At 30.0% G+C, this 13,945-nt stretch overlaps 1 protein-coding gene across 2 annotated transcripts in view; it reads right to left on the reverse strand.

The window, feature by feature from the left end:
- Positions 1–12,193, reverse strand: part of LOC106678617 (glutathione S-transferase) — a 33,298-nt gene extending 21,105 nt beyond the window's left edge. The window contains exons 1-4 of one of the 2 annotated variants that reach the window (XM_067050936.1): positions 12,088–12,193; positions 10,795–10,949; positions 4,741–4,813; positions 2,450–2,544 (exon numbers count right to left, since the gene is read on the reverse strand). In XM_067050936.1, coding sequence (XP_066907037.1) covers positions 2,450–2,544; positions 4,741–4,813; positions 10,795–10,933 — 307 coding nt within the window. In that variant the 5' untranslated portion in view covers positions 10,934–10,949; positions 12,088–12,193. The remainder of the gene's footprint in view (positions 1–2,449; positions 2,545–4,740; positions 4,814–10,794; positions 10,950–12,087) is intronic. The other variant, XM_014417220.3, reaches the window with a different exon arrangement.
- Positions 12,194–13,945: the final 1,752 nt, after the last annotated feature.

Genomic DNA, 13,945 nt, shown 5'->3' on the forward strand with positions numbered 1-13,945 from the left:
AAACGAAAAACGACAGGACTTTTTGAATGCCCTGGTATTATAATTTCGAATAACAATCTGAACTGTCGAAACATTTTTATTAACAATTTCGCGTAATGATATCCCTCCGGTTTTATGAGCAACAATTAACTGCCTAATCTCTCAAAAATTTCCATATTGAGCAGTTGTCATCGCTTGACTTTGATTCTAACTGACTTGTTTAAGAAATAAAACCATAGAAAACCTCTATGAATGTAAACATTAAATGTTTGTTTATATTTAAAGGATTAAATCAAGGTGTATGTAGATTTATTAGTTGTACTAAACAATGGCAGACATTTATTATGAAACATTTTGTATGGATTCAATTCTGAAATGATATTATAAGCATGATTTAATCTTCTATAGATCTTTATTTAATAGAAAAAAAATAAAGTATAATTTTAATTAATTCATAATAATATACATTATTTCATGAATGAATTTATATTGTGGTGTATGTAGCCTTTTTGTACTAACTGTATTTATTCGGAGATAAGTAAGAAATGATCTACTGTTTATTAATGTAAGCAAGAGTTAATACCTATTTATTCTAGCTTCAGACTGCATCAATTGGCACAGATTATTTCGTATTTTTCTTAGGGCGATTCATCCCCTTTCAGCAAATAAATTCTTTAACTAACTTATTTTCTTAAAAGAGGTTCTGTATTGTTTAAAATTGGAAATACTAAACATTTAGTTAAATTTAACGGAGGAAACGGATAAATTTCCATGAAGAGAGAACACATCAAATGCTTTTTCATTGACCAGTCAATAGTCTACAAGACAGGTAACCACACATGGAGATCCATGCATATGAAGCGACGAGTGATTTTTTCAATCCCATATTTTAAGACACTATGAAGTAATAAATGTAATTTAAGGAGTCCGAGAAGTCCACATTCCTCTAATTAAGGTTGTAAGAAGTTAGTATGAATGCCAGAAAACCGAAAAGTCCCACTCCTGCCAGAACATTGATTGTAGAAACGAAGATTTGTCCATTGCCAGTTAAATTTGTACTGAACTACGAGTTACACCTTACTGATGACAGCACTTTAAATGATGTCAGTTATACTATAGACATTCTTTAAGAATATCTGATTCCATTTGAGCTAATGAAGTACTGGCAATGATTTGCTGCTACTTCATGATACCTCACACTGCTTCAATAATAAACGGAGCTTAAATTAGGGTGCCTTTTCACCTAGAACTCCAATCCCAACCCAAAAAGAGCATTGCAACTGTTATATGACGGGAAGACGTCACAACTGTTATCATGAGGAATATCAAAACCAACAGAATAATGTGGTTCAACATTCTCTAAAAATTATTTTTTTCAATGTCTTCATGACTAAACGGGGTTATAAGAACTAGAGCTGTAGTCACTGGATACTGCTAAGAACTGCTTTGTAAACTACCTTGTAACATTGATGTAAAAATTACAATTTTATTTTATAATTATTAACTGTTTACTATAGCTACCTTATTATTATATAATATATAATATTATTACAATTGTTATATTATACTTATTATTATATTATTTCATTGTAGTAGTCAAAAACTGAAATATTCCTGATCATTTCAAAATGACATTTTTCATGAAAATTCCAAATAATGCCATAAATTTGACCAGACAATCCTTCCCGGCCGGATGCGTCCCACTAAGACCCCCAGGGAGTGACGGTCTTTCATCACTTTTTAAATATTTGCTTAAAACGGGAAGACATTAAAACAGTTTAATCGAGAAAAATTTAAAAAGCTCTTGAAATTAGAAAACGGCATGAAACTCTCAACTCCCGCCCTCCATGGTAGCCTTACTCATCTGACTTCTCAGAAAATTATAGCGAGGAGGTTGGTTGATGCATGACATGTCACAATCTCTCAAGAGGTCATAAAACAAAAAAAGGCCATCCTTCCTCGCCTAACCCGCCCCACTAAGAACCCCAGGGTTCAACGGTCCTATATCACTTTTTAAATGAAATATTAGCTTAAAATGGGAAGAGGAAACCTTAAGATAGTTAAATCGAGAAGTATTTAAAAATTTCCTGAAATTGGACAAAGGAAATACAAAGTATAGTATTATATTTGTGCATAATGTTTATGCAAATGCATAATCAACAATCAGAACAGGCATCCTGAGATCTTGATGGAGTTGTTCCTGCACAATGCAGTTGGTCTTATGTTGTAAAATGAAGACTAGGAAATTTCACGAAAAATTTACTAAAGACATTTTAAATCAAATTAAATTAAATTATGGGATTGCATTCCTATCGCATCCTATTGCATCGTAGAAACCTTCCCCATCTCCAGATTCGAAAATCTAGATGAATCAATAAGACATAGAATAATAGAATAGTATTTTTTTTCTATTTAATTTAAAAGTAAATAATTTCTTCAAGATAATAATAATAAATAAATAAATACTCACAGTGACGAAAATCAACAAAGGAATCCATTATCATGTCTATTTGAAGCTCTTCCCAAGCATTATCACCATTCAACTTAGCCTCCTTTGCAAAGTACCTATTCAAAAATGCGTAAGTGTTAGATTTATTACTTTGTTATTGAAACCTAAATGAAATTTTGAAAAAAAAAACATGAAACTTTTAATGGAATATATATTTGAATGATATCTCTTGTAAAATTAAATTTAATAATGTTTACTGTTGCCAATAACAGAACAGAAACATTAGAAATAGAACAATAAATATGAATATTATGAAAAATATTTTTTAAAAAGAAAATATCCTTTTTGATGATAAAAGAAAACATTTATGTTTTATGTGTAAAAATGTTAAAATTTATTTCGTGATTAAGTATTAAGAATTATTTAGGATTTATAAATAATTCCTTCGAAATATAGGGCTTAAGGCGTTTAATAGGTCTTAAACGTATTATTTCTTAGTGTTATTTACGACGTCTTAAATAGCAATATTAAAGCATTAAGTTGATATATAACATTAATTTAATCATCTATATTTCAAATGAATATTTCGTAATTTTATATTATAAATTTAAATATATCAATATCAGGATAATTTTTGTTAAAAGACTGAAACAATGCAGTCTAGGTAAAACAAACGCCGATTCTCATTCACTTATAATTAACGATATATACTAGCGATAAGAATTTGTAAAACGTCTTATATAACATATATAAAGTGGATTAAGGTTTTAAAGATTTAAAAGAGAATTAACAATTATTTTTAAAATAGAGAGAGATCAAAATGATAATAAAAAAAGACTTTCATTTGTTTTATTTTTTGGCCAATGCCATGCATTAATAAAGCGGTTCTAGTTAGTTGATTATGAGAATTCACACAGGCAAGACGTGCATTAATCTGACCTGAGGAAATAGTTTTAAGTTAAATATTGAAGCAATTGTTTTTTACTAATTATGTAATTCACTAGAGTTCAAATATGGTAATTTAATTAATAGAAATAAATAATGAAATGTTTAATTTGTGATCACGATCAAGTAAATATAGAAATAATCTGTTGGTCTTTGAAAGGAAGATCCTTGGAAGACTCTATGGGCCGATAAGGTACGAGAAAGGCTGGAGAAGAAGAAGAAATAAGGAACTCTACGAGCTGCTCCAGGAGATAGATGTTAGTTAGGCTGGGACGCCTTGGGTGGGCAAGACATGTTGCACGGATAAATCCCGGCGAAATGCCTAAAAGAGTCATGGAAGAAGAAAGAGTTCATTGTCCAAGAAGAGTCGGACGGCCCAAGCTCTGGTGGATGGATGGCGTGGTACAAGACACACGAGATCTGCTTGGAGTCCGAAATTGGAAGCCAGCAGCCCAAAACCGAGCCGAATGGCGGATGTTCATAAAGGAGGCCAGGACCTATCGCAGGGTTGAAGCGCCAACTGATAGAGAGATCAAGTAAATGCAATAATGTACAAACTAAATTATTTAAGCCAATTCAAGTGGATTAGTGAAGTCGAAAATGATTATGAAGAACCATCACGAAGTCATCTCAACAAGTAACGAACTTCAATTGAAATTTCAAATTCAAAGTCTTGGGACTGGTCGACAGGAGTGAAACTTCTGGAAATGATATAATTAATTTTTTTAAATTGTATTAATAATTATCATCTTTACCTCTTAAAGCTTAAGGCAGACGATTTTAATCCAATGATAATAATTGGAATATAAAAGACAATTTCTTCATTTCTTTCCATTTTTTATTTTATTTTATAAATAAGTTTAGGATTAAACAGTGTTTTGAATAGCCGAATTTATTAAGCATCACATCCTCCTGTGACTACCGTCACAATTTTTCCCGTTCCCTCTACTGGGTTAAGCATCCTTATTGTGTGGACAATTGTTTACAAAATCATTAAGAGCATAAAAAGACAACAGTAAAACAAATAAATTTTCTTTGAAAAAGGGCATAGAGGAAATATTGTTTTATAGATACAATTTCTATAACACAAAAGTTCAGTATAGAATACTGGAGGACGCTTCAGATGTTTACTAAAATTCGTTCAATTATTATAGACTAGCCTTGTTTAAATGGTTATAAGGATAAAAAAAACCAAAGCCAAATTCGTGCATGAAAATTTTACAACTTAAAAATGACATTTAAAATTAGGGTTTTTACCGCGTATTAAATTATTACTGTATGCGATTAAAAAAATTATTTCTTAAGTGAATAAAAATATTTAGCTTCAGAAAAAAAATTTAAGAAAACTACTTTTAAAGAACGATTACCTGCATATAGCCATTGATTGATGCAGCCTATGTCCATCGAATTCCAGCAATGGTATTTTTTCGAATGGCATCTCTGAAAAAAAAATTTAATATTGATATATTGGCTGAAAATTAATTTTATTGTATATAAAAATATAGGATCAGGATGAGTCTGAGGCAGGGGGATTGTCTGTCCACAGAACTGTTCAATGTAGTACTGGATAAAGTAATGAAGGAGTTATGGGTCAAAAATAGCGCGGCGGCAAAATTAGTTGTCTGGCTTATGCTGATGATCTAGTCCTCCTGGCGGAATCTGCGGATGAAGCAATAGGGCAGTTAAACACCCTAAAAGTAATAGCTGAAAGATTCGGCTTGCAAATATCGTTCGAAAAAACGGAGTTGATGACTACGGATCGAAACTTTCGGAAAAAAATAATTAAATCAAAGTATAGGGAAATCATGGTGACAGATAGCTTCAAGTATTTAGGGGAAATTATTTGTATTAATGGATCCGAGAGAAAGGGTATGGAGGAGAGGTTGGCCAAAATGGAAAGACTCAGATTTGCTCTATAAAAATGGTCTTCCAATAAGAGCAAACATAAGACACTAAACAGGATTGTCAAACCGGTTATTCTGTATGGAATGGAGAACGCATCACTTCCTAGCTTAAGGAAACTTTCGGGAATAGAAAGGAAAATCTTGAGGAGGATTTTTGGGCAAGCAAAGTTAGCGAAGGGATATAGGCTGAGGCCTATCAGAAAAATGGTTGACCTGGAAGTGGACATTAGGTTAAGGAGGCTGCGTTTATACGGTCACATGGTCAGGATGAACCCGAGCAGAATTAATTGGGGGTAAAATGTGGGAATATAAAGGAGGTGGAGGGTACATTAAGCAGATGAAGAAAGAAACAGTGAAATTAGGAATCTCAGGTCGAGACTGCCTCAATAGAGATGGATATAGAGAAAAATTAAGGAAGATAAAGGGGTGCCAAAGAAGTGAGAAGGGGGAGAGTATGGACCAAAGAGTGCAGTCTGAAAGAAAGAGTTGGCAAGAAAGAAAGGAGAGGAAAGTGTGGAGAAAGTTGAGAAGAAATGATATTCACGTGGTCTATAAGGCCGTTTCGTCTCTAAAAAAAATATAGTATTCAATCATTTTTTATTTTTAATCGATAGTTTTTTTTGTTTCCATTTCTCTAGACTCCATCGGAATAATGATACTAGCAAATAAACGTTAATATCATCGGGTCCAATATACCGATATCAACGCGATCATGTCATGATGTAACGAAGATGGCAAATCATGAGCGTAAGATCTTATCACAGGGCACGGTTGTGGGTCACATTATGAACACGAGGAAAAAAAAAACAAACTAAAAAGAACACCGACGATGATGAATTAGACCAAAAAAAAAAGTCTAAAAATAAACAAGAGAAAAAAAAATTCACCAAAATTTCAATTGAAAGAAATTATAGTACCTTTTAATACGACATCAATTTACGTTAGAAGTTATGAATTGGTTTGAAACTTTATAATCTTTAGATGAGAATCACGAAGATATTGTTAGGTTATGGATAGCGATCAGAAATAATTAAAGAGATTAATTATTTGTATCTTGAGAATAAAGTAAAGTGAAATAACATAGGTTCGATGAAGACTACCTAAATAGTACAAGAGCCGGGAAGAAAAAAGGCAGTTATCTCTCCCCAAGTTTTGATTACTTTAATGAAAACTAGGTATAATTAATAGTCAAAATTGATGAGTCTGCCAAGTATAGGTAGGGGGAATAAAAATGGCGGCTGTTTCAAAACCTTAAAAAAACATTAATTTTTCATTCGGAGCTCTATATCTTAAAAACTACCAACATCACTAGAAAAAATAAGAGAACATTATTTAAATAAGAGTAAATTTACTGAAATATTAGCCCTAAAAGAGCTACGTCCAATAGTTCTCGAGATATAGATTTGAAAAGCAAAATTTCTTAAAAATCTACTGAAACATTAGAAGTTAGTTAATTTATTTTGAGAAATTTATATCTCAGGAACTATGTGACGTACAGATGTCTATTAGAACTCAAATTAAAGCTAGTTTAATGGACTATAAAGAAGTCAACCTTTACCTTCCTAGGAATAGTAGTTTCCATGATATTTGCTAAAATAAATTGATTTATAGTTGTTCGGACAATAAGTTTGATTTATGAAAAACTCCATTTCAGAAACTTTTGGATGTACGGGTATCTGGGTGCGCTCAAATTAAAGCTAGTTAAATTTACTACAAAATAGTTAATTATGTTTATCTTTGTAGGAGTAGTAGTTTTTATGATATACTGACAAAATGTTAATTTTTAGTTGTTCGTATAAAATGTTGGATTTTTGAAAAAATATATGTCTGTCAACACTCAAAATAAAGGAAAATTTTATAAAATGTCGAAATATCTCGAAAACTATTTAATGTAAATAACTCTATTAGAGCTCATATTTTAGCAAATTTTCTCTTCTTTAAATGACGTTCTCTTTGGTTTTCTTGTGTTGTTCCTACTTTTTAAGATATAGAGCTCCGAATGAAAAATTAGTTTTTTTATTTATCGTTTTAAAACAGCCACCATTTTTTATTCCCCCTACCTATACTTGGCAGATTCACCAATTTTGACTATTAATTATACATAGCTTTCATTAAAGTAATGAAAAATTGGGATGAGGTAACTGCCTTTTTTCTCCTCTTGGGCTCTTGCACTAAAACGTGCGGTAAAATAAAAGCCGAATAGCATAAACTGGACCTGGATAGTTTCAAGACGGTTAAAATTGACATGTAAAGTTGTGGGGTTAAATAATGAATTAATCAATCAAAAGTTAATGGTAATCGTCAAAGAGGGGACCAAGGCGTAGGCAGGAGTATTATGTTACGTCAGATTTCATTGGTGATATCGCCTTCACATACTCTCTCTACACACAAAATAATCCAAGTTTTATTAACAATTGTTTACTGTTATTGCATTTGATAAATAGTAAGAGGTATAAAGTAACAGTTTCCCATTTTTCATGTCAAACTAATTCTCTAAAAGTAGTTTGTTGTATTGTAAAGGTCAAAGACAGCGAGTAAGCAGTAAAACTTAACGAGTATTTTTTACTCAAGGATACCATTACGATGCACTAGGTAGAAGACACTTGAACTCAAGGATTTGTTTTGTTTACTAAATCTGCCTCACTGATTAAAGGGGGGGGGGCAATGAAGAGCTCCCGGTTGTAAGGAACGTATCAGACCTCAGTGATTGCAAACAGCCTTCACAGTTCTTTTCAAAAGAAACAGGTGTCAACACTTCGTTTTTAGGCTCCTAAGTCATTTTTTGTTATATACATTTTTTCTATTTCAGACGTCCGTTGTAGAAGGTTGAAATCTCTCCACATGGGGCCAACAAAAAAGAATAATTCATAATTTTTTGGTTCTAATTACTTTAAACCTGTATAGTTGTACTTGGTTTTTCAATGATGTCATCAGGTTTTATTTTTTTATTAATTAGAGGATGTTTTATTGCCTTCTAACGATTTACTATTTAGATTTCTTATGCAATAGACTTACTGTAATAATGATTAGATATACATTTATCTTTGTATTGTTAATTTGGTAATTCTTTTTTTTGTATTCATATTGAATAACCTATTAGGATGGAATACAAAATTTTATACTAGTACAAGTCCTTATATTTATACGAGGGCTGTCCAGAAAATAACAGACGTTTTTGAAATAAACAATTAACAAATTGAAAAACTCAAAGTTTATTATATACATTTGAAAGGTACACTCTTAAGCTATTTTGTCACATTCACCATTCAAATTGAGACATTTATCATATCGTAGCACAAGTTTTTCAATACTTTCTCTGTAGAAATCTACCCCTTGCGATTTCTACCGTAACTTTCTTAGTGTTTCACAATACTTTTCTGAGTTGATTGTTACTCCTCGTTCCAGAAAATCAACGAGAAGCACTCCTTTGGAGTCCCAAGTAACCATGGCCTTTCTTTCTCACAGCGTTTGCAAACACTTTCGTGGTTTTTTGGGAGAATGTGTGAGCACCCATTCCATTGACAGCTGTTTTGTTTCACAGTTGACATACTTCACCCAAGTCTCGTCCCCGGTTACGATACGATCCAACACTGCATTACCATTTGTGCTGTATTCTTGGAGAAATGTCATTAATGCAGCCAGTCTCTGTTTCTTATGGTCTTCTGTTAGTATTTTCGGAACCCACCGAGCACTAAATTTGTGGTAAACAAGCTTCTCCACCACAATTTGATGCACCAAACTCCGTGAAATTTAGGAAAATGTTCCGATAGTTCTGTTGTCGTGAAACGGCTGTTTTCACGAATTTTGTGATTGATTTGTATTGCCAGATCGTCAGTCACAAGGCTAGGCCTACTATTGCGGTCCTCATAGTGAACACTGTTACGGCCATTTTTAAAGTCAATGCACCATTGCCTCACACGGCTTTCACTCATTATCCCCTGTCCATAAACATCACAAAGCTGACGATAAATTTCAATTGGCCTGTTGTTTCGAGCCAACAAAAACTAAATCACAAACCGCACTTCACAAGTGGCGGTTTGACTTGCAGCGCACATTTTGACGACTCACAGAGAGCAAAGTGAGGAACTCAAAAGTCCTCACTCTACAACAGCTGGATGGGAATGTAGGAACGTTCGGACACTAAGATGGCGGCTCTACCCCCACCCCTCGCCACGATAGGCCAAAACGTCTGTTACTTTCTGGACAGCCCTCGTATAATAAACCGTTTTGAAATATGCTTAGTACTGGAATGCATAGAATCAGCAGATTTTATGCAATGAGAATTCAATACCTCTGTGTGCGTAAAAATTATTCGCGGATACCAATAAGTGACTGTAGAGAAACGAGATCATTCTATGATTGAGTGCAATTAGGACTTAATACCGAATTTCGGAGGGTTTTTAGTAATAATTGGAAAATAGAAAAGATCGAATTTCTGGGATCGTCTTCAAAATGACAACAAACATATCGTTGTATCTACAAATTTATTATAACAATATTCTCCCGAAGACTTTCGGAATTTCAAAGTCAGGAGACATACAAAACCAGCCATAGATGACACAAACTATCAACTTATCAAACCAAACAAAATTGCATATGTCCGTACAGATTGATTATGATTTTCTATTATCATTGCTCCACACCATTTCAGAGTAGTTGACATTCCACATCCTCCCCAAAAAATATTAAAAGATTCTGTGCTACTCATAAACGTGAATTAAAGATGTATTATTTAAGAAAATAAGAGATCCTTAAAAAATATAAAAATATATTTTTGGAATCAGAGGAAAAATCCTAAAACGCTTAAATTATATACAAAAAACATATTGTTTGATTGTCATACTTTCTCTGCCCTAAGAAGCTGAAAAAAAACAAAAAATGTTGAAAAGATGTACATAAATTTTACAGTTTTTATATTGTTATTTTACTTATTATTTATTTATTTTATTTTTTTTATTTTTTTGCGGTGTAGTTATTAATTAATGCTGATGTGCATGAATAGGTCTTGCTTGATGTTTAAGATCCTGGGAAAATAACAGAGGAGAGGCAGATAATGTCTACATATCACAGTCAATAGATCATCATTATCATTTGATCTTAATTAAACAATGCATAGTTAAAACTAGTTGTTTTTTTTTGTTTTGTTTTTAAGAAAAAAGTCAATATTTTTCATTAGTAAAAGTGATTCAAGAGACAAGAATTAATTTACTCTCAATGATAAAACCATAAAAATTATGGCATTCTCAAAAAAATTGTAATATAGTATTTATTTAAAAAATATTTCCAATAAATAATTAATAACTATCCTATACCAATTTATAAATTTTTTATGATTTTTTTTAGATTAGGATTACCTAATATTAATTTATTTATTTATAAAAATGGCTGAACACATCCTATGAATTGAAGCCTTGAAACAACATTAGTTGATTGTTTATAAACCTGTGAATACATTAAATAAAATATTATATTAAAATAACTGTTAAATAAGTAAATAAGAGCTTAAATGTAACTTACTTGGCTTATGTTCATTTATCCAGCTTGGATAATCAGTAATTCTAAAGTCTTCAAAATCCTTTCCTAGGTACGAGAGCATGTACCTAATGGTTTCACCAAGGCCCATAATGTTGAAATAAGTTAGTTTGTAAGTAGTCATTTTTTTTTAAAAACTCCTAAAAACACAATATCACATCACTGATTTTTTAATTTTAATTTGATGTTAAATTCATTTCACAATAGTTTGAAAACATAAAATAGATAATATATTTTTGAGATCCCACATTGAAGAAGTCATTGAAACTAATAAAGCAGTTTAGCTATGCTGTTAAGTCCTTGAAAGAATGAAGGTCAGTATAAAACTGCTAATTTCCTTATTTAAAAGTACTATTGTCATGCTGTATGAAAAATAAGAGCAAAAAATAATAGAACTCTATAAGTGATGATGTAAGTTATTTAAAACTGGCAGCAATTACTGTTTATAAAAAGAAAATGAGTTTAGTATACATAAGATGTTTACTAACAGCAACAAAGGATTGGATTATTTTTATAATCTGCTTCTGGCTTCACAGTAAAATGATTGCTCTGTCATTTAGTTAAATTTAAAATTAACTCATTTTTTTTTAAGTAAAATAATGGAACATTCATATTTCTAATAAAACTTGATAAACATCCTTAAAAACTTTAATTTAGTTTTACAATAATTTTGTAAAAACATGGAAATATTATGGTATTAAAAAAGAAGTATAAAAAATTAAGAACTAATAATAATTCTTAGTATTATAATAAAGATATTATTTAATGAATTATTTAAACAGAAAAAAATTCCCTTAATTTATTTATCAACAATTTTTTTTATAGAAAAAATATTGTAGTGTCTATTATTAAGAGTTTCCACAATATTGACATTTAATATCACAATTTACATTCAGAGGCTGCATAATTAAGTATTTAATCTAACTAAATTACAGTTATTTAACCTGTTTAATAATAATGAACCAAAGTACTTTTTCAATAAAGAATATAACAGTATTAATTTCAAGAATAAGGTCATTGTGTTTTTTTTATGAATATATTTTCAATTATGTCAAAAATTAATCATACTAAATTTTAAAATTGAATCAGAACTTTAATTGAAATAGGCTTCTTGAATGTTACTTTCAAATAACTGTTGGAAAAATATAATTAAAAAATAATGTTTTAAAGTTTTCAAATATAAAAAACCAATGATAAGTCAAAACATTGAAATTCCATATAGTACATACCTTCTAGCCTACATATATGATTTTCTTTAATAATCTAAAAGTACTATACCTTATAAAATTTGAGTTGTAAGAGTTCACAAAGCTGTTTCCTCTGCAGTGGTCAGGAAAATAATGAATAGACATTTATTCACATGACAAGCATGATTCCCTTATCAAATATATGTAGATACTAAAAAAGGGTTAGGTTTTATTTACTAAAAAAACTAAACTGATAAATGTAATTGTTTATTGAAATAATAAATATATATTCATAATAATGATAAATAAATTGAAACTTACAGTTAAATTTTTCATCAATGTTAAATATTTCTTGAACCTTATGAGTTTAAATTGACTTAAAAATTATATTTGATTAGATTGAGCAGCTTGTGGTTGGCCTAAACTTTGTTTTGAAATTCAAATTTTAATTAATTATATTTCTATTGTATTAATGACAGTTCAATTCAAATTGTTATTATAAGGAATAACAAACAGCAGAAATGATTTGCATTCCATTGATTTAATTCCTGTTAAACATTCATAATCAATAAACAGATTTTAAATTTGAATAAGTAATATACTACTATATCTTATTCGATAAAGTAAATTGAATAGTTTTATTAAACTAATTATAATAGTTTATTGAAGTACTACTAGAAGTCTAAATATTAATTTGTATGGTTAATACAGCAGTTATAACGAAAAATTAAAATAGCCTGTTGATGAATTAGTTATCCAATCATAAACCAGATGTCGTGTGTGTCTTCTTCCTAGTTTTGTTGGACATATCTAAATTAACTATTTCATCTTGTACTCTGTCTCTTTTTCCCTCTTTATTTTTATTTAATGTAAATATCTTATGCATTAAAAACAATTTATTTTTATATGATAACATTTTGTTGTCAAAATGGGCTGGATGCACCCATTATTATAATTGTTGGTATACATAATTAAGTATGGAAAAAGGCACTTCTTAAGTAGCCTTGTTGAATTTTATTAGAATAAATAAAAATAAAAAAATAAAATAAAATAAAAAATATTAGAATAAGCTTTCCTTTGTTATAATGTCATGTGGTAACAGAAGAGTATTTGTATATACTATTGTTTGAATAAAGTCATTATACATTGTAAATAAACCTAGGAGGTTAGAAAAAAAACTAGAATAAGTTGATTTTGTAAATTATTTCTCAAATATATATAAAAATGATACCTATGAACACAAGATTTTTGAACCCACAATCAGTTTATCGTTTTAAAGTTATTTATAAAATGCATAGAACCAAGCATAAACTGGATTCATCAATTAAAAAGTTTAAAACATTGATGGTAACATTTCCTGCTTCTTGTGCATAAAACCATTTGTTTTAGTAAGTATTATTAGCTTATCAATGTTTTTTAAGCTTATAATTTACCAATATAAATTAGATATCTAATAATGATAATCTTTGTTAAAATAATTTTGTAATAATATATGATACTAATATTCACCAACACAATATTACTTTTAAGAAATTTGTAATAATGTAATTTATTTTAACATGCAAAAAATGATGAATCACTTCCATGATCAGAACTAAACACGCTGTAAATGTTTGCACAATAATTTATCAACTATAATACCAGTAAATTATGGATAATATAAAAGTATTCTGGAATCATTATATCAAGGCTAAAAAAAAATTTTAAAAATGAAAAAGCCAAGATGTTAATATCGAGTTTGCTGTTTATCATGGGATGAACTCTGATTTAAGTGCCAAATTAAAAAAAAAAAAAAAAGCTTAGAAAAAATCTAAGGACCGATTTTATTTTACCTAAAATCTCATATTTTCAATTGGTGTAAATCTTTTTTTTTTGTGGTTGATCACAAAGTTTCATCCTAAAAAATAATGAACCGATGTTTATTTAAAAGTGCTAACTTTATAAATATA

Source organism: Halyomorpha halys, unplaced genomic scaffold, assembly GCF_000696795.3.
Source record: "Halyomorpha halys isolate HHAL.00 unplaced genomic scaffold, Hhal_1.1 Scaffold150.1, whole genome shotgun sequence".
NCBI lineage: Eukaryota > Metazoa > Arthropoda > Insecta > Hemiptera > Pentatomidae > Halyomorpha > Halyomorpha halys.